Here is a 22,924-nt window from a genome sequence, read left to right on the forward strand (position 1 = left end):
TATTAGGTTATTATTAAAGGAGACGCCAAAAACCAGGAGAATTGTGGTTATTGAATTAACACTGTTGAAAACCAACTACTACCAGGTGTGGTGGTGCACACCTGTGTTCCCAGCACTCAGGGAGACAGAGGCAGGTGGATCTATGTGAGTTGGAGTCCAGCCTAGTCTACAAAGCAAGTCCAGAACAGCTAAAGCTGCAGAGAGAAACCTTGTCTCAAAAAACAAAAAACAATCAAAAAAAGAAAACCAACTCCTATGTACAAAAGCAATGCTGATATTTACAGCATATATACATCAAAATTAAAAATGGATGTTTAGAAATTTAAAAAGTAAAATACAGAAGTAGGAGAAAATGTGACGAATTATAAACTTAAGAGATAATGTATAACAATAAAATCAAAGATTTTTAATAAATCACAATTTAAAATTTCCCTGAAATGCAAATTATCTACAAGAAAAGATCATATACAAAACTAAAAGGCAAAAAAACTGAAGCAAAGTCATCACAAATATTTATACATGCAATATACAAACTATTATGTATAACTTCAAAGTGGAATTAGAGAACAGACTCCAGACTCCCAGAGCTCTCCAACAATCTCTATTTGCACACTGCAGTATGCACACATACGTAATATACTAAAGAGTTTTTGTAATAAATACCAAAAGATAAAACCCTTTAAAAAAAAAAAAAAAAGTAAAAAGCAGCTGGAAAGTTAGTGATTAAGAACACTGGTTGCTCTTCCAAAAAACCTGGGTTCAATTCCCAGCACCCATATATCAGTTTACAACTGTCTGTACCTCCATGCTCAGAGGATCTGAAACCCAGCATAGATAAACATTCTATAGTCTTAAATGCTTATATTTAGGCTTAGATATTAGGACATGTCTAGGGCCAGGGAGGTGGCTTGGCAGGTAAAGCATCTGCCATGAAAGCACGTGACTGGAGTTCCAATCCCTAGCAACTCCCATAAATGCCAAATGGGTACGGCAGTCTGGACTGCCATAGGAGCAAACAAGAGAAGAGAAGGGAGAGTGGGGATCCACAGAGCAACAGCCAAAGAGGTAAACTGTGGGTTCAAGTGAAAGACCTTGACCCGATATATAGGGTGGAGAACAATCAGCAATCAAGGAAGACTCTGCCTAACATCAAGCACTGGCCTCCAAGTTCCACAGGCAGCATGGGGACATACAGGTAGTCACACTGGCTGCAACACTGTGATGAGGTCAAGGAGATCTGAGATTTGTGGAGCTGAGGAACATCCCCTCCTACACATTAGAAGTCAGGCTGCCTGCCTTATAGCCACAAGTACATAGCTCCTCTAGGCTAACTTCTCAGAAATGTCACATTAATAAAAAATTCTTCAACAGTTAGCAATACGCCACTCCAGTCAGATGCACTCTACTATTCTATCACTATTATTATAAATGTTATAAGGTATTAGTAAAGCAGTTTATTATTTTGTTATACTTTAGTTCTTTGCTTCTCCCCCTGCTATCATGTCCTTGGCTGGCTAAGACACTACCTTAAATGATAATTCCAAGAAATATGAAAAGATAGTGAGATGAGTATTTACACAAAAGTAACAAAACAAATATGAGAATTTAACATGGGTTCAACAAACTGCTGAGACTATGCTCACAGCACTACAACTGAGATCTTCACCCATAAGGTCCACTGAAACAAAATAGGATGCACCATATGCAGCAGATAATGGAAATGTATTCTTTACCTTCCCTGAATCTGGGATGTCTAGGATCAACAGCTCTAGCAGATTCTGTGACTGGTGAGTGCCACTCAACTGGTTCACAATGGTACTTATATGACCTCTCAGGTATAGGGCAAAATAGTTCTTTGGGAACTACGTTATAACGGAGCTGATTTTATCCACTATAGCTCTGTCCTGGTGAACTGCTCAAGTCCCAAAGATCCTTTCTAGTTCCTACATGAGTGATTAGGTTTCAACATGAATTAGGGAGGACACTCATATTGAAATCAGAGTATTAAAACTGTCCTTTCACAGTTTATTTAAGAGATTACATAAATTGCCAAAGTATACACACCACACTGAAATCAAGGTTGTCTTCAATCCATCTTTGCCCATCCATGAATTCATCATGAAGCCCCATGATATATAGGGTATCCAAAGCGTCCACTATGGTGGCACCCATCTGTGAGCTTCCTGTATTTAGAAGAAAAAAATAGCTCTTGTTAAAATCACCCTCATATAAGGTCTATGTTTAGTTTTGTTTATACTGAAAGTAAATCAAAGATTATTGGGATCAAAAAAGAATGTCATTGCTCACTTTTCTATTAGACCAGATAATAAAAACAGTTTGATAGTATTTATAAAAGATAAGATTTTGGGGAGCTAACAGAAAAATAAATGAAAACAGTACATTTTCCCTCGATTTTCTGTCTTGGCCAGAATCTAAGGTAAGTATGTACTTAACTAACATATGAAAAAATGTAATAGGAGGGTAAAGAAATGGGAACAGCGATTCAAATTAACAGGGTAAGTCACAACATAAACTATGCCTTCTGGTTCACATTCATAGAAGAAATATATATGTGTAATAAATTTATAAGACTAAATAATTATAGAAAAATAGAAATGCTAATACTCCCCCCCCTTTTTGGTTTGTCGAGAGAGACTCTCTGTGTAGTCCTGGCTGTCCTTGAACTCAATTTGTAGACCAGGCTGGCCTCCACTCAGAGATCCACCTGCCTCTGTCTCCCAAGTTCTGGGATTAAAGGTCTGAACCACCATGCCTGACTATGTTAATATTCTTTAATAATAAAAAATCAGGTAGAAAAAAGGAAGCCATGAAGTAAAATACACATAGAGAAAATAAAAATACAAGATGCCAACAACTTTAACAGATAATCCTCATCTAAAAAAAAAAAGTTTCAGAAAGCAGGCAAAATAAAATTAACTGAACAAAGCAAACTCAGTGAGTACTTAGACAGGCACTGCATGTTCAGGACAGAAAAAAAAAAAGGACAACTTGCTAGTCTCGCTAGTCTCTCTTTTCTTTCTTCCTTTTTCTCTCTCTTTTGAGGAGAGTAAAACTAAATTTTACCCTCAATGGCTTAAAGCTATATATTCAAATATCTTTTGATCTTTGCCCTAAGTTGTACAGCATTTTTGTTACATGTTCCTAATAATTTGTTCACTTCATCAATAATCTCTTTCCATTAATTAAACAAGTACACAACACCCTGACAATTATTTGATCTTCTTTCAACTAAGTTCATGTCAGAATGTACATTTTGAGTTATGACACACAAAATTTTCATTTACTTTTCTTGATCCTTAGCTTTTTGCTAAGATACAAGCTTTATTGGGCCACTTAATTACTCATGTATTCTTGTCTCTCATGTAATTCTTTGAACATATCTAAAAAGAAAAATTTTAGTATTTTATTCAAAACTTTTACTGACTTCATTTAAACCCTGAGAGTAGTCTTTTGTTTTTACTCAATTGGTTCAGGCAGCTGTGCTCCCAAATTGCTTGTCATTTCATTGTCTACAGTGACATCCTGCATACATATTCTGCTCTGACCCATCCTAGTTAGTTACACAGGAGAGCTCTGTATCATAAACTAAGCGCTAAGGAATGGAAAACACAAGTTAAAATGAAATTATTGGTCATCGCTACTGTTGTTTGGCTAGATAACACAAGATTTCATGTGGTGTAAAACAGAAAAAATTGGAATTACCCACGGGCCAAAGAAAACGGAAAAATAACACTATAGAATGTATAAAACAGCTTGGCATGGTAACCAGGACCAGTGCTAAGCTATGTCCAGCAGCACTTCCTTCTACTCCTTGTCCCCAGCAGCAGCAGGCCCAGAGAGAGTAAGACACATGACTATATCCTATCAGTTAGAGAAAAGAAGAAGAAAGAGTCTTTCAATCTTCCCTCTAGGTAACCCAAATGCTTTCCCAATTCTACAAACGCAGTATGTAGCGAGCAGGCGTGAAACTTCAAATGCTGAACCCTATGCTGCTAAGAAGCCAGCACACAAGAGAGAAGGGAAGGGAAACGCCGGGCTGAATCAAATCTATACCAGGGCTCCACTGAGACGACTAAATTGCTGTCTTAGTTTAAGCCATTTTGAAATGGGTTTTCTGTTATCTGTGTAGTGGTCCGGTGGCAAGGACTAAGGACAATGAAGGTAGGGGAACACTGATTTCAGTTAGCATATGAAGAACCACTTACAATGAAAGCTAAAAGGAAGGCATATAATTAAGTTAACTCCCTGCCTGTAATACTGAGTTAAAACTCAATACCGACCTACAGGATCTACGATAACAGAGGATAGAGTTAAGAAAACTGTTTTGGTTTTTTTGTCTGTCTGTCTGTTTGCTCTAAGATTTTAATTCTACAAAATTTAGGGTGACAAATAAGACACTGAGAACTAAGTTGTCATATCATATTCACTAGCAAAAATGAAATGTACAAAAAAATTAAAGAAGAAACAAAAAACCATTTCTGAACTTCAAAAAACTTTCTATAGACTTTCTGTCTATGATAAAACATGTAACAAATGATCTATTCTTCCTTAGGAAATCATTTGATTGGAAAATAATTAATAAATCCTACCAATACATAATTTTGACTATTGAAAATCGCAGGCTGTAAGTGTGCTTTATCTACCATTTTACTACACCTTTCTTCTCATAAGGTATGCTCTCCAAGAGCTAAAGTATTTTTCTATTTTTAAAAGGATTAGGTTGGAGAAAAGAAAAGAGGAAAACTGTGTAATTACATTTTAATTTAAAATTTAAAAAATTATTTAAAAGTAGAATTGGAACCAGGATCTATTTGGTACATGGCAAGATGTGAGATGAACTGCAAAACACAACTGCTAAAAGTAGAAAGTGAGGGCTGAGGATAAGGCTCAGCAGGTAAAGTCACCTGCTGAACACACCTGGCCACCTGAGCTTAAGTCCTAGAACTCCACAGTAGAAGAAGAGAACTGACCTCTACCCTGGAGAGGAGTGGAGTGATAGGGGTATTTCTAAACACACACACACACTCTCTCTTTCTCTCTCTCTCTCTCTCATACACACACAATTTTTAATTTAACAAGGAAAATTCATATCCATCTCATTTTCTATGCATGTTTATCCTTTAAAACTAAGGCCCATTGTCTATCACTGTGCTCAATATATAAGAACACTCTCTGGAAGATAAATATAACAATATAATACAAATAAATATAAAGAACATTAAATATGACTTTTAGTGGACCATCATTTATAACATCTACAAAAGCAACAAGAACTTTCATCTGTAACACTTTTGCAGAAAAAATATACTCAATTTCATTAAATGATACTAACTAAATGAAATAGATTACAAAAACCTCATAGTCACTGACTATCTACCCAAAGGAAGTCTTTTTCTTCTCCCAACAAGTTGTCCTGTTCTTAAACTCAGGACAACTTAATTTTAAGACAGTTTTTTGATCAAAACACACACACACACACACACACACACACACACACACACACACATGAACCATCAACATACAGCACCACCCACTCAATTACCAGTCAAATCACTTTCGATGTGCTACATATTAAACTTCTAACCGCACACTGAAATCTCTAAACTGTTCCTTTTTCCTTTATGAGCATCACAAATGGTACTTACTGTTTTGAAGGGGGAAAAATTGCAAGTAGATATTTACCTTTCATGACAAAACAAATACAGAAAAACCTTCAAAATACTTAGATAAATGTATGAAGTATCTATGTAAATAAAATATCTAATACAAAACTATGTATTTCAATGTAACTAAAACTAAATCTTGACACACCAAAACCAAAAGTTCAAATTGTAACTTCACAGAAATAGAGATCTTGGAAACTGCTTTAAAAACCAGATTTTTGTTTTCAAAGATACTGAAAGAAACAGTAATTCAAAAAAAGTTACCTTACCAAATATGTTAGTGGAGTGCCCTTTCCTTGCAATAGGTCTGAGCTCATTATGTCCCCATCCATATGTTCTGTAATTATCCCAGGCATGCTTCATCATCTGAGAAAAGAAACATTATAATACACCACTTGAAGCTACCTTATACTTTATATAATTTAGAGCTGAGTTATTATATTCTTACCCATTCTGCCATGTTTCTTCCTACATTACCATATTATTCAATTAACACTTGTTTCAGTATAAAAACAAACATACCTACTTTGCTGGCTACTCATGCCAACTTGACACAAGCTAGAGTTATCTGAAGAAAAGAACTTCAATTAAGAAAATGTCTCCTGAGCTGTAAGACAGTTTCTTAATTAGTAATTGATGAGGAATGGCCAAGCCTGCTATAGGCAGTTCCATCCCTGGGCTGGTGGTCTTGAGCAAGCCATTAGAAGAAAGCCAGTAAGCAGCACCCCTCCACGGCCTGTGCACCAGTTTCTGCCTCCAGGTTCCTGTCTTATTTGAGTTCCTGTCCCAACTTCCTTTAATGATGGACTACAGTGTGGATGTGTAAGCCAAATAAACCCTTTCCTCCCCAACTTGCTTTCTGGTCATGGTGTTTCATGCAGTGATAGAAATCCTAACAAGGACAACAACATTTAATTTCAATCTTCACAATAACAACAACAAAAATTAGACATAATCAAAAAGTTATTTGAGAGGAAAAAGGTAGCTATGTGGCATTCTTTCCTTTTATAAACTGCTAATGCTTTGGAAAAGAGCTCTACTTTCTTCACTGTAACAATGAATGGGTTGTCAATCAATCAAAGGGTTTTGCTTGTACAACCAACTTAATTCAGCCTGACTACACAATCTCTTAACTTTAGACCAGAGACCAGAGGATTTAATAACGTGTTGCAGAAGCACAACAGTCAGTCCTAGGTAATATGTAACCAAATGGCCATGTCTGTATTCCAACTAAAATTGTTTTTTAAAACAGGCAAGTGAAAAATTTAGCCCACAAGTTGTAAGTTCCCAATCCTTGCCCTAGTCACAGTAACTAGACAGGTATATAGATCAAATAGGATAATCAATTCCTTTGTATTCATATTAGTACAAACTTTAAGAGGAAAGAGACAATCTCATTTCATGATCTCAAGGATTTATGTAATATAATTTAATCCTAAAATTGATGACTAATTTTCTCTCCCCCCCAAAAAATGTAAGTAACAAAAAGAGACAGAAACAAATGCACATTACATACAGACTCAGCCATGCCTAATGCCCTTGTCTGAAGTCATTAAGCTAATGAATACTCTGTATCAGCTATTATGATTTGAGTTTTTTACAACATATACAACTCTGAGCTATATAACAGCATTTAATATAACAGTAAACTTCACTGTATCATTTAACAACAGAGCCATTCATTAAAGCACCTCAAAACTTGTTTTATGCAGCCAGAATCAATCAGATACCAAAATTAGGCAAAAACATTAAAAGAAAACTCCAAGCCAATACATACAAAATTACTTCTAAAACAAATTAACACTACATATTTAAAAAAAAAATGACAGCATGATTACATGCAGTTTCACCCAGATATGTAAGATAAAATTACCATTTAAAAAACAATGTATAAAATTCACCATGTTAACAAAAAGGAAAAAAAATCAGAGTTACCTACACAAAAAAAAATGACAGAGCATTTCACAAAATTCAACGCACATTCATGATGCAAACTCTTAAACTGTAACTACAAAGAAATATCCTCAACCTAACAAGTCACCTGAAAAACCCCCCTAACGAAGCCAACATGCCTAACAGCTAAGTATTACACACGTGTGCTCAACCTAACCAAGTCTGTCAATTCTCACCATTTCTTTAAAAAAAATAGTTAATAGAAGGTCTAACTTGTACAGAAAGCTAAGAAACAGAAATAAGGAACAAGAAAAAGTACCACTATTCAAAAGGGGTTATGTAGAAGGAAAATCAGACGTTATCTACAAAAAGGTCACTAGAAACAATAAGTCAAAGCAAGCATGGGAAATGAACAGGATAAACTAAAACCAAAAGCATTGCTACTACTAATCTCTATGGACATAAACCACTGAGCCTAAGGCTTCTCTTGAAGTGCCTTAAATGCACGATTATTGATCTGAATTATTACATATGTAAGAAAATATTTCAAAACATTATAACAGCATCTAAATATGGGTAAGGAAGGTATCCAAACAAAAAGCTGTCAGTATCTCCTCCAAACTCCCCCCAAAAGTGTACTAATCAGCCCATGTATAAAAACAGACTCTAGATGACAGGCAAAAAATAAATGTCTCCCCATTTGACTCATCAAGGCCAAGTGTGATTGCCATCAAGATGGAACATCAATTTAACAGGATAAGAAACCACCTAAAGAAACAACTCTGGCTATGTCTGTGAGGATGTTTCCAGGGAGGTGTCACTGAAGAAGAAAGACCCACCCTGAAAATGGGTGACACCATCCCTTCCACTGGGTTCAAACTGGAGGAGAAATGGAAGAAAGGACAGAAGTCAGCTGAGTACAGGATTTACTGCTCTGTCACCTCCTGACTACCAATGCAACTAGCCAGCTCACCTTCCCTGACAGGCTCTCCAACTGTGAGCCAAAACAAGCCTGCCCACCTGCCCTCTCCCACTCCTCCTCTTCCTTTTGTAATTCCTGTCAAATATCAATCATGCAATAGCAGTGAGAAAAACTGACAGATGGAGTTTAAAATACATTAAACATATATCCATTACCAGAATAAAAAGATATTTGACTGTATGAATTAATTTATTCTTGCTGATGCTGTTACAACTGATGAGGCTGCTTCTTCACAAGCAGTATAACTGTAAATGACTCAAACTTATCAGGAGCCCCTCTTAACACAGTATAACTCAAATCCACTAGAGTTGGTATTCTCTTAACCTATAATTTCTAGAGTTACAATTGGAAAGCCTTCTGAGGCTAAATACATTTAAAGACTTTTTTTTTTAATTTGTTTGTTTTGTCTCTTCAATACAGGGTTTCTTTTTCTTTCTTCTTCTTCTTCTCTTTCCAGAACTGAGGACTGAACCCAGGGCCTTCCGCTGAGCTAAATCCCCAACCCCTTAAAGACTTTTGAGATCACTCCTTTTCTATCATTCAGTCCATGAGGAATCTTCAGAAGTACCATGGGCCTAACAGCAGTACAGTTCCTTAAAACATGGTTCACACAGTACAAGCTCCTTAAACCTGGTCTGTGACAGGCTCTGTATAGCATCTGGTACAAACTCTTCAGGCTGAGTATTTTAAATTGCTTAGTCAATAAATTTATACACACACAAAAAAAAAAAAAGAAAAAAAATAAATTTATGTATGAATTCTACTCTATTTATAAAAACCCTGTGCTTCAAATGATCTATAACATGGTGGAGATAAAGTAACTATCTAAACAAAGTTGAGACAAATTTTTTTATTTCAAAAACTTACAATCAATAAAGAAAATGACAGAGTTCTAGTCCTTATGTCAACCTGGAAATGGAATTGCAACTACACTGAAGAACAAACACAAAGAACATATACCACCACATAATATCCAGTCAGACATGTACCTGCAATCACTCCATATCACCAACCTCGGCTTATTACCTCTTTAATTTTTTCTCTTTTCTTCCTGATCTCTGTGTCTTCTGGGTCTCCACCACTAACCCCTACACGCTGTGGAACAGGGACAGGTGGCAGAATTCGGGTCTCTTTTGTCTTCATTGCTTGGGCTACTTTATTTTTCTCTGTCTGGATTTCTGCACGGATTTCTTCTCTTGACTTTCTTAATTTTTCTTTTGCTTCTTCCAGGGCCTTCTCATGATCAGCTCGAATCTTGTTTCTCAGGCGTTCTTCTTCTTCCCTGAAATATGAAAATAAATTTAAATTAAAAAAAAAAACTGTTAAGAGAAGTATACAAAAACTTTAAAGTTCTTCTACTAAACTCTAATGCTTGGTTTCCAGTTTTCTCACATTAAAAGATAAGAATTATCAGTGACAGAAACTTATATCTACCCAAAGAGCAGGATAAAAATAAGATAGTATAAAAAGGAAAATGTATTCTAGATGCTGAGTAAATATTTTACATGGAAAGAGGATGCCTAGAAAAAAGTTCTAATTCCATGACAGAGAACAGAGAAACTACAACCAGTAACTTCAAGAGGATCCATGGAAAGAGGACAAGGGTGAGGTCAAGAAGAACAAGAGATACCAGTGGAAAAGGGAGAAAAAGTCAATCAGTGGGGTTAAATAGCAGAGAGGGGACAAAAACGTGAACCTAGGATCATGGGAAGAAAGAGACAGGGGAAATTAGAGGCAGGAAACTTTCATTTACTTAGTACAGCATATACTGCTAAAAAACTACTTTGCAAATGGCCAAGATTTAATAATGCAATGATTCCCAACTGATGAAGACTAATTAAAACTCTCTTCAGTCTTTTCTAAAAATAAAAGTTCTAATTTAGTTAGTGGTGAATACAGTGTTTCTTATCCTAAATAATTGAGACCACAAGTGTTTATAGTTAATAAAGTTTCAAAAATTCTTGTTGTGTTTTCCTATCTAAAAATCTTTACTCCTAAATAGAAAGGCAAATGCTGTTCACTCGTATGAGGTATGTAAAGAAGTCACAGTTATGAAGCTGCAAAGTTAAATATTGGTATTCAGGGACTGGAGTGATAAAGTCATTGTCTTATGGGCGTAGAATTTTTGTTTCCAAGATAAAAAGAGGCCTAGAGATGAAAGAGACTGATGGCTGTACAACAATATGAATGTACCTAATGCCACTGAAATTCAAGATGGCTAACAGGATAAATTGATAAATATCCATTACCACAATTTTAAAACTAGAAGAAAAGACTATACAAACATTTATACCAGCTTTATTCATAATAGGTACAAACTAAAAAAATCCAGTTGTTCTTCAGTAGATGGTTAAACAGAAAACAGACATGCAGATGCACACACACAAAAAATACAAAGCTACCTTAACAAAAATGAAGAGAGTATTGTGCCTACCCAACACAACACATCATGATTCATCTATGCCGACTAAATCTTTCCCACCTGTCCATAGGTACAGGCAGCCATAGAACCCTAATTTAATAAACAAGAAAAAAGGAGTCTACTAGGAAATACTTTGCTCCGTGGATTAAGAAATGTACAAAGACTGCTGAGAAAACAGCCTTTTGGCTGCTAAGTCCAAACTGATCCAACTATTTATTCTTCTCTTGAAGTGTAGCTGTGATGCAGCTATAACAGCTACAACCATGAGACAATCAGCATGAGAATAAATCGCCAGCATGGATCAAAAGAAAAGATAAAGGGAAATTCTGCTGGAGCCCTCAACTGCCTGTCCCAGATTTCAGATTCTGAAGAGTTTCTACCAGTTTGGTGTTCTGTCACTTTCAGCTAAGAGTCCCCCCAGCTTACTCCATGCAAGCGTGGGCAAACACATAGGTTCAGAAAAACCTGTTCTCTTGGGGAAAGCTTCTGTCTTTCTTTTGGGGGGGAAGGGGGAAGGGGTGAGAGTTCCAGATTGGGTTTCTCTGTGTATAGCCCTGGCTGTCCTGGAACTGGCTTTTTAGTCCAGGCTTGCCTCAAACTCTCAGAGATCCACCTGCGTCTGCCTCCCAGGTGCTGGGATTAAAGGTGTGCACCACCATGCCCAGCTAAGTTTTTGTCTTCGTGACAAGTAATGGAATCCCCAGAAGGCAGTTAGGGGTTAACATCCTGTGCTTCAAAAAGTCACCTGTCCTCAATAAGCCAATTAAAAGAGCTAACTTAATAGGGGACAGAGATCCAGTGACAAGACCCCTCAAGTCCATCCTTTGAAATGTGAGCACATTAAATAAATTTCCTTTTTCTGCTTTTCATTATTAAATTGGCTTTTAGTTGGCTTGTAAAGGATGGGTGGCCAAACTTGTTGGGCACAGCATGTAGCCACAAAGCCCAGCTTCCAGCACTGCACTGCCTCCCCATGTTTGCAAAGGCTCACAGGCGTAACCATAAGGCACATTCAACTACCACTGAACCTCTGCAAACAGGTTCATACACTACCATCTAGAGTCAGCCTGAAGTGGATGGCTAGGGATACAGGCCACACTATATCCCAACTATCTTTTCAAAGCTTCTCAGTGGAACATGACCATTTTACAGGGCCTAAACTTCGTGAAAGAAATGTCTAACACATTTCTGAAAATTACTCACTCACCCTATTCTTCATATCCCTTTCAGCAAGACAGAATACACTAACCTAGGACATCTCTCTGACTATGCCATGAGTGAGGCCTGTGGTATCTTCATTTGTAGGGTGACATTAAACATTATCATCTCTCTGAGCCTCCTTTTCTCCTCATCTGACAAACACATGATAACTACAACAAAGAAGCCCCTCAGCTGAAAGTTCAGCAAAGCCCTGAACTGGGTTCCTTCATTCCCTTCGTGCTCTCCTTTTCTCATTACTACCCACTTCCCATACATAGCCATATATACACAGCTAATTAATGACTTGGGCTATGTTATTACTGTCCTTTTTAATCATTGTCCTTTGGGATCTGCACTCTTACACAGCTTCCCTAAACAGGAAGAAAGGAACAAATTCTGGAAAAGCCTGCAAAAATGTAGAAGGCACCAAATCATTCTAAGATAAGATCTATGTTTTCAAAGGCAAAAGTAGCAGAAAACTGCCTCTTCTCTCCCCCTCTAGCCCAGTGTCAACAGTTCCTTTGTCCATGTATCTACAACTGCACTCATATCTGTACCAACCTTCAATTTCTAAGACCACCATTAAAGATTATAACGCTTCAATTCTTCCCATGGTGCCTGGAATTCCATGGAAACAGCAGCTCTTGGTCCAAGCAGGTCCCTGAACAAGTGGACACAAGGAGAGGCTATACGCACAGGACCTGTGTTTGTTTCTAGATGGCTTGAAAACTGCTAAAGAAGCCTCCAGAAATAAGATGAACCAGCTTCAAATTCCCAGGATACCCCACACCTTGTAGAGCCTACTCCAGTTCAACTTCTATACTATGGTCTCATTAGTTTCTTCTCTAACCACACTTCCTCCCACAGAGTATGAGCTGAGCAGGCCTCCAGGTAAAACCTCCCTTCGAAGCCTGAGCCAGAGGACACAAAGAGAATAAAACCCCTGGATCAGTCAATCTCCTTTCACAGACCAACAACTTTAGATCTACAAAAATTAAAACATCTTTCAGAAAATGTGATTAACTTTTATAAAATGCATGTGACATGAACTCAATAGTATGCAAAAATAAAATTAGCATTATTCAGTTAGCAAAAGGAAAATTCTTATTTCTGACCCAAGCCCCAAAACAGTGTTTGTAATAGTTTAGCTGAAGACTTCACTAAACAATCCAAATTAGAATAGTTTTAAGAATAGCCTAAAACTGACTTTTTTTTTGTCAGTCTTCATCCTAGTAAATAGCAACTTCTCTTGTCATATAAATGAAATTTAAAAGAAACTGCTCTCATTTTACTCCCTAAGTATTTCTCAACACTGTCTACTTTCTCCAATGTTACTAGCTGTGGTCCAGGCTACCACCATGGCAGAGTAACCTCTAAATAGTCTTCACACACCCACTTTGGGTCCCACTGAAAGTCCTTCTCTAGCTACATGGCAGAACAAAGAGCTTTCTGTCATCAGATAAACTATGTCACCCTCACTTGCTATCCTTCATTTATTCCCTCCATATATTAAGGAACTCCACTGTGGATGATAAAAACCCTATAATAAGTACATCTCTCTCCTAATGTGGTCCCTGCAGATTCATTTTGCACATGCATCCTTCCTGAGGTCCCTAACACCTCTTTCCACGGACAGCTTCTTGTGCATGTTATTTACCCGCTATTTAAAACACTCTTAAACTGTTTGTCTCCAAGCCATAGGTTAATTATAATTTCTTCAAGTAACTCCTGAATTAGAAAGTTTCTCTAACACACTCTCATGGCATCATAAGCCTTTCTTTCACAGTATTATCATATGTGGTTTATAATTAAATATTTTTCCTAATATGAAAAAACTATTAAGTTCAGAGATTTTGGTTTCTGTTCAAATCTATCATAGAAAGCTTACCTCAACAGGCAGATAACAGAAACTCAAAAAGACTTAAAGGCAAACAAGTTCCAAGTCCTACCCAAAGTACTGAGATACAGTCAATAGAGCTGTAAACAGCAATTGTTGTTAAAGTAAGCAACTTGGCAAATTTACCCTCAAACCCATGTTAACACTCGTGAGGTAGTAACAGAGCATCTAGCAGTTAATGATATTGTCACGTAATAGCCCCCAACATTTTACTTCATTAGCTAAATGCTAGATTCTACTGCTCAGCCACAAGTGAAGTACATTTGAAAGTAACATGTGAGAACAGCCAATTTGTACACTTTTATAGTTAATTTTAAAAGTAAAATTTGAACTCCCTAAAGTTTAGTGTTTTAGAGAAAAGCACTAGGAAAAAAAGGATAATACATCATAATTGGATTTCTCTCTAAAATATTGAGAGCTTTAGAAAATTCTACCAATAAAATTTGCTCACTAATAGATGAAAGAAAAGCAAATCATCCATCAGAAATTTAAAAAAAAGAGCATAAAGGTATCAATATCCAGTTATAATGGCTATACTTCATAACAAAGCAGAAAGAGAGAAAACAATCAAATAAAAGATACTTTCCAAAGGCAAATATAATTGTCACTCAATATATAATCATTCCTAAAGTACAAAAACAATTCCCTTCAAGATGAGTGAACCAGACACTATCAGAGCTTCTACTTGACTACAGCAGAAACAGTCAGCAGCAAAAAGTAAACCAGAGATGAGAGGAACGATAAAACAGAAGGAAAGAACTTAAACAGTCTTCTGTCATAGGCAGAAGTCTACAGGAACCTACAAACCATTACAAGAATGCATCCAGCACATGAAGCAGACAGCCACTGCTCAGCAAATACTCTCCTTCCACCTTTCTAGACTCCAAGCCTTCCAACTTCCACTCATGGCCTCTTCTATAGCAATACCATATTTACACAGCTGAGCTTGGTCAATTTCCTTGCTAAGATTGATAGCCTAGACAAAAAATTAAAAATTAGCTATAAAACAGCCTTTTATCCATCTTGTTTTAATAAATTAAAGAAAAATTTCATAGAATGTTGGAAAAAAAATTTAAAAAATAATTGACATTATGTACATTCCTACTGAGGTACAATACAGACCAAGAATAGTTTTATTAAATGCCTAGAGGGCACTTAGCAACTGGTAAAGAAAATAGTGAAACAACACAACTGAAATTCTACACAACTTAGTGAAAAAGTGCCTGAAGAAAATTAAGACCTTCTAAAAAGAAATGCCTCACCTTCAAGGTCATGACGGGACCCCTCAAACTGGGAGGTGGCCAGGAGGTACCATGGTACCAACTATTAAAAGGGAGTTATTCACAATTCAGTCTAAGATGATTCTCAGTAGCAAATGGATACAGTCTATCTGTGCAGAATAGCACTCTCACATAAACAACAAAGAACTTTCTGTATACTATTATGGTAGGCCAAATCATGCACTTTCTAGCATACTGACTATGTTAAGAATCGGAGTACAAACTGTACCACTGAGACTCCCCATTCCATAAGTGAATCCTTCTCTTATGATAATAGAGAAGCCTAACTCTGTCTCAATACAAGCAATGCATTGGCCACGTGAAAAAGACTTGAGATTCAAAGCCAAGCAGTGAGAAATCCACTGAGCCTGAAGCACCAAGGCCAAATGCAATTTGTCACCAGGTTCCCTAGGCTCCAAAGCAATACTACATAATGATGCAGCCTATGATTATCAACACAAACTCGCTGTCTTTCTTCAGGTATAGATCACCAATTTGGCTGTTAACTCTTTTCTGCTTATACAGTGAACACTTATCACTCAGTCTAACTTGAGTCTTAGTAAGATTTTACCTTAACAGTAATTTTAGATCAAATGAATAGTTATCAGTGAATTCAATGATAATCATCCTACACTTCCCAAAGGTAAGGAGTACTAAAATAGGCTCTGGGAACACACAACCCCCCCCCCACACACACACAGGATTTGCTCATAGAAGTAAATAATGAAATGTGTAAGCAGAGTAGTACACAATGAGTAAATCACAACAGAGACAGTAGGGCCCAGCAACTGTTACACAAAGAAGCCACACATTGAAAAATAAAAATTGCTAGCTACATTTTAGGCATACAGAGTATAAACTGAAAACAGATTTGCATAGGTATAAAGATGTGATTGTCAAATAGAAATTAAAATGGAAAATCTGCCACACTGAACAATAAGAGAGCACAGAAAGTAGAGTGTATGATGGCACAAAAGAAGAGACACAATATACTAGACAAAGTACTGTAGTATGACCAATAAAGCAAACCATGTAGACCAGAAGAGAATGTACTGCAGTAGGATAGGCTGAGCCTAACAAGAAAACCTGTGGTGTGCAGGGGTGGCAAACACATGAATAGACTACAATACATCCTGAGTATAAGAGGAGGCTACTAAGAACTTCAATTTGAGAGAGAAAGAAAGAGATCCAAATTAGATTTGAAGAAAAAGCTCTAAATATTAGAGATTTTAGAAGGGCAGAACCAATGGGCTAGAGAGATGGTTCAATGGTTAAGAACTCTTGCTGCTCTTCCAGAAGATCCAAGTTCAGATGGCAGCGCTCATGTCTGTCAGCTCACTACTACCTGTAACTCCAGCTCCAAGGGATACGATGTTCTCTTCACACACAGAAGCTCATACCCACACACACACATTTAGTTTAATCTTAAAAAGGCAAAATCAATAAATTTGGGTGAATAAATATAAAAAGGGGAAGGCATTAAAAGTGATATTTTTCTATACTGACTTGAAAGAAAGGTGTATCATTAATTAATACAGAGGATATAGAAGGAAAGGGAGAGAGATGAGCTAGCTTAGTGGTTTGAGGGCCCAAGTTAAGATCCCAACTCACATCTCAAAAAACAAACAAACAGGGGGCTGGAGATATGGCTCAGTAGCTAAGAGCTGCTGTCTGTTCTTCCAGAGGTCCTGAGTTCAATTCCCAGTACCCACATGGTGGCTCACAACCATCTATACTAAGATCTGTTGCCCTTTTCTGGCACACAGGTACACATGCAGATAGAGCAATCATATACAACAAATAAAATAAATTTAAAACAAACAAACAAACAAAAACAGATCCCAACTCACAAAGAAACTTGGGTATCATGATGCATGCCTGTAAATCTTGGCAAAATCTCAATGCATACTTCTGATACCAGTCCAGGGGTGAAGGAGACAAAAGGAGAAAGCTAGTCTTGCCAAATCAGTCAGCTCCAGGTACAGTAAAAGATCTGTCTCAAAATAAACCAATAAGTAAGGTAGGGAGCAATAGAATAAACTGACATCAACTTCTGGCCTCCACATACATGAACAGACACATGTATGTCCATTTGCATGTTCCTACACATACAAAAGGAAACTGATAAAAAGAGTGAGAAATATGAGTATGACTTGAGCCATGCTAAGTCAAAGGTCAACAAAGCATAAAAATTGAACTACCTAAGGGTGGGCATGAAAATTTCAAAGTCATCTGCCTAAAGCAGACAGTTCAAGCTCCCACCTAACTCTACATGAATATTTTGCCTTTAATATGGAATGACCCCATAAAAGCATAGGTCCTCGGCTAGTGGCACTACTTTGGGAAGTTCTGGAGTTTTCAAGTGGTGATTCCTAACTGCAGAAAGTAGGTTACTGAAGTAGGTTCTTGTTATACTGTGCCTGCTCCCTTCCTGCCTAATCACCATGATGTGATAGACTGATCTGCTTCACCATGTCCTCCACACCACAAAGTGTCACCACAATAGGCTGACACTTCTGCATCTGTGTCAACAGTAAGAAGTAAGTAACTCCTGGCATTCTGTCAGTAATGATAAAACTCCATAACACAACTTAAGTGAATACACTTTGTTTTCTTTTTTCGTATTATAATTTTTTATTTTATTTAAATGTATTTACTTAACATCCCAAGGGTGCCCCCTCTCCCCTTCTCTTAATCTACCTCTCCTTTCCCCTTCCCCCCGAGAAAAGGGGAGCCCTCCTCTCCCCCAATTAGCCCCCCTCCCCCCAGCACATCCAGTCACATCAGGACTGAGCATATCCTCATCCTGTGAGGCCAGGAAAGGCAACCCTGCCAGTGGGAAGTGATCCAAAAGCAGGCAACAGGGTCCATGTTAGAAACACAACCCCCTCCACTTGCTGGGTGACGCATATAAAGACCCAGCCACCCTTCAACCACATATGTGCAGGCGGCCTAGGTCCAAACCATGCATGCTCCTTAGTTGATGTCTTAGTCTCTGTAGGCCCCTGTGGGTCTGGGTTAGTTGTCTCTGTTGGTCTTCTGGTGGGGTTCCTGACTCCCAGAGCTCTACCCAATGCTTGGCTGCAAGTCCCAGCATCTGTCTCAATCCACTGCTGGGTGAAGCCTCCTAAATGACAGGCATGTTAGGTTCCTGTGCGCAAGCATAAGAGAGCCACCTGCCACTATAATGATGCAAGGACACTATGCTATGCAAGGACACTTTATGTTTTCTAAAGTATACCTCAATAACTGGGAATGATGATGTATGCCTATAATCTCTGCACTTGGGAAGGCCAGCCTGGGCTACACAGTGAGCTCTACATCAGCCTGAGCTATATGCCAAGACCCTATCTCGAAAACCAACAAATATTTATCCGGATGGTTTCTTCATAAAAAAAAAAAAAAAAACTTACCTGGAAACAGCTACATCAGTATAAGACAGTGCATCTTAGAGTAAGGATAAAGAATGTTTCATTCAGTGCATATGACTCTCAGCTCAAGTATACAGTCCAGTGCTTTTGAATCCACTGCAACCCTACTCCTCATCTAACTGCACTTTTCATCTCCTCTCTAACCCATGATTTAGATAGGGGTCCATCTCCAGACATTTGGTGATTATCCAGAACCTTCAACTTACCAATTTCACTGAAGCTAAGAATATACTTAATATGGCTGAAATCCTTTCATTGTGACCTAGAAATTTGTCTGTACTGATATAGCTGCATCTGTGATTAAAAGAATGCATATTTTCCTGTTATTGAGTAGTGGTTTATAAATGTGAAGTCAAGTTGGTTTGAAGTCCCTACTGATTTTCCTTTCACTTCTCTTATTGGGTGAAAGGCATTGAAATCGTAACAAATTTTCAATGTCAGAAATGAGAAAAGAGATACCACCGCAAACTTACAAACATCTCTCTCACATACTCACACATAGAGAAGGGGAGGGAGAAAACTTCAGTTAAGATGACTTCACTGGAGACTTCTACCAAAGACTTAGGGTAAAATTCTTATCAGCTCCACAGAAGCTTTTGGGAAATTGAAGAAGGAAAACTTCATTTTATGAGGCCAGTATTACTTTAACTCCAGAATCAAATAAAAGCAGTAAATAAGTAAAACTAGCAACTACTATACCTCATGAACAGAGAAAACCACTTGCAGGATACAGTAATATACAATGACCAAATGTTGGTTAGCATTCAAAATCAAAATACATGGGACCAGATGGCAGCAGGTAAAGGTTGCTGACTGCTGAGCCTGAAGACCTTAGCTTGATCCCTGAGATCTACAGAGTGGAAGACGACAACCAAACTGAAATTGTTCTCTGACCTCCACATAAGCATGACACATGAGCAAGCATTCACACACATACACACACACACAAGCACACGCATACACACATATGCTTGTACATACACATCACATACTCATGCATACATGTAAACACACACATGCACATAAACACACAAGCATATCCATACACACGCTTACATATACATACACACATATACACATGAACATACACGCATATATGCACACACACATGCATGTATACACATACTCAGGCACACACATACGCAGAGACATACAAAATAAATCATGCAAAAAATAACATTAGACTTAACGTTAGACTTAATAACATTAACATTAGACCTAATAATGCAAAACACATTAGACTTAAAGGGATGACTGTATCATAAGCAGAAAAATGTCTTACAAAGTTAATTTCCCATTCTTGATTTTTGTTTAAATTGAAGAAACAATCCTTCTCAGCAAACTAGGAAAAGGGAATATCGTGCAAAACCTACAACTGAGATCATACTTAAGGATGAAAAACTAAACATTTTCCTGCTATAATCAACAAGCTTGCTCATTTTTACTACTTCTATGATATTAGAGGCTCTAAGATAGTAAGAGAAAAAGTAAGAGGCATGAAAATTAGCAAGGAGGAAGTAAAGCTCTTTTACTTATAGATGATATAATTTTTACTTATGGATAATAAGTAAAAGATCTATAACTTTTACTTATAGATAATATAATTACATAAAAATTTTGTGAATAGGCTTTAATCCTGGCACTCTGGCAGAGGCAGGCAGATCTCTGAGCTTAAAGCCAGCCTGGAAAGTGAGTTTCAGGATAGCCAGGGCTGCACAGAGAAACCCTGTCTTGAAAAAAAACAAAAGTGCGAGGGGATGGGGAAGTGTGGGGGCGGGGTATGGAGAGATGGCTCAGAGGTTAAGAGCACAGCTGCTCTTCCAGAAGTCCTGAGTTCAATTCCCATCAACCACATGGTGGCTCACAATCACCTATAATGTGATCTTATGCTCTCTTCTAGCATGCAGGTGTACATGCAGATAGAGTACTCATACAGAAAATAGATAGATAGATAGATAGATAGATAGATAGATAGATAGATAGATAGATAGATAGATATAGATAGATCTTTTTTAAAAAAAGAAAAAGAAAACTAAAAATCTGAATAAAAATCTGATATTTTTACAAAACTGCTGCATAAATACTCAAATAAGTTGCCCTTTCATAACTTAACAACAAATAAAAATCAAAAATTTTAAAACCACTTAACGTGGTATAAAATGTGGATTACTTGAAGAACCAATTAAAGAAAGCCATGTAAGGCCTGTATATTGAATACTACAAATACTGCTGAAAGAAATTACACTCAATCCAAATTAGTAAAAAAAGGACACCATGTTTGTGAATCGTGAATCTGAAGAATCAATGTTAACACCACCATTCTCCCACATTAATATTTGGACAAAATGCTCAGGCTTTTTTAGAATTTGAAAGCTGATTTTAGATTTATAAGGAAATGCATAAGAGCTAGAATACCCAAATGTTTAAAAAGAGAAACAGAGGAATTACCTCACCTGATGTCAAGACTAAGTAAATAAAGGCACAGTGATCGGCAATGCAGTGCAGACAGTCACTAACAGAGCAACTCAGAGACTCAGACCCATGTATCCGTGCCCTTTTACACAACACAAAACGGGGTCGTCTTCTGTATAATCGTGACACAAATACCCAAGGGTTACCACACAGATAGTACTGCTCTGAAGCTTGGCCAGAGAAGCTTCTTTCTACAATCAACAGTGGCTAATGGAAAGACTCGGAAATGGTCAAAATGCTGATGAATGAATAAGTGACTGTTGAGTGCTTGCTCAGATCTAAATGGAACATCTACATCAGCAGCCTCCCCAAAGGCTCAGGGAAGATCACAGAAAAGGGGTAGGGTAGAAAAAAGTGAAAGACAGAAGATGGGAAAGAATGCTATGATATGCTGCCTTCAGGGCATACATGGTCACTGCAGTCATGAACTCAATGCAGGACAGAGTCAACAACATCACTCAGCATTTAAGCACTGAGTGGGCTCCGTGGGTTACAAAAAAACAGATGACATGAAGGTAGGAGGGGGACACATTAAGGGGTATCTGAGGAAGTGGAAGTAAGGAGGTGGGACAAACATGATCAAGATCTATCATTTACATGTATGAAAATGTCAAAATTAAAGATATTCTTTTTTCAAAGGAAGACAAATGAAAAAGAAACTTCTAATTTGACAGAGTTGAGTCCTTTCTGAAGATCCCTGAGATACTATGTCAAAATTTTAATAAAACTGTTCCATTTGGGCTATACTATACATACATGAGAATCAGTGAAGTGTGCATATATATTCAGAGAAATTTGATGCCTACGTGATCTGGAATAAGTTCAATTCCACACCCCCCTCTCAGTGTAAATGTACAGTATCTCCCATGTTGCTCAAGGCCAAACAGTGATTAGCATATGTTAAACAGTTATACTCTGAGCATGGACACTTCTTCCTACTTAAAAGCAACTATCAACTGCTGTTCACAGAGATGCCCACTCTGTGCTCCTTTCTAGGCACACACTGTTTGGTAACCCTGGTTCTTTAATGTTTCTGTGGCTCTTGATAGCTGTGGGCCTTTTACCTACTAAAATGGAAAAATAAACTACCTTCCCTTCTCAAGTACTCCTTATGTAAACTACAAACCCAGCTTTCCTTAGCAACCTTCATTTCCCATTATCCTGAAAAAATACCCTGATCCCACCTCTGGCCACCTTTCCACCCACCACCACCAATCCCCTAGCCACCCTCTACCCTGGACACCGGCACTGTCACACCTTTGAGACTTCCTGGTCTTTCCCTATAGTATCCTTTACTTCTCTCCTGTTGTGATGAGTTCATATCCATTCTTCAAAATCCAATTCAGGTTATCACTATCCAGAAAGTCTACAGTCTCGTATTATTAGGACTTAGTAAACTATTTCAGAATGCCACTTTGTAAACAGAGGCATGGGTACCTAAACATATCGCACTGCCACCAATGTTCTGACATTAGTACAGCTCTGACTGTAGTACCCAGTTTATTCTCTATCTTCATTGAGGTTTTGTGTACGTGGTTTTAATGCCTATTTTCCAAATCTACTTTCTGCAGACATTGTCAAGTCTAAAAGACACTCTGGTTATATACATTCCAGTTGATTTCCAGTATCTGTACTCAAGATTCCTCTCCTGCAGATCTCTGTA

General features: G+C 37.6%; 1 protein-coding gene across 2 annotated transcripts in view; it reads right to left on the reverse strand.

Moving 5' to 3' along the window:
- The window catches only part of Man1a2 (mannosidase alpha class 1A member 2), a 132,985-nt gene that overhangs the window by 89,242 nt on the left and 20,819 nt on the right, over window positions 1-22,924 (reverse strand). For both annotated transcript variants that reach the window (XM_055628394.1, XM_055628400.1), the window contains exons 2-4: window positions 9,586-9,841; window positions 5,954-6,050; window positions 2,065-2,183 (exon numbers count right to left, since the gene is read on the reverse strand). In XM_055628394.1, the coding sequence (XP_055484369.1) occupies window positions 2,065-2,183; window positions 5,954-6,050; window positions 9,586-9,841 (472 nt within the window). The remainder of the gene's footprint in view (window positions 1-2,064; window positions 2,184-5,953; window positions 6,051-9,585; window positions 9,842-22,924) is intronic.

This window comes from Psammomys obesus, unplaced genomic scaffold, assembly GCF_907164565.1.
Source record: "Psammomys obesus unplaced genomic scaffold, mPsaObe1.curated_primary_1811, whole genome shotgun sequence".
In the NCBI taxonomy this organism is placed as follows: Eukaryota; Metazoa; Chordata; class Mammalia; order Rodentia; family Muridae; genus Psammomys; species Psammomys obesus.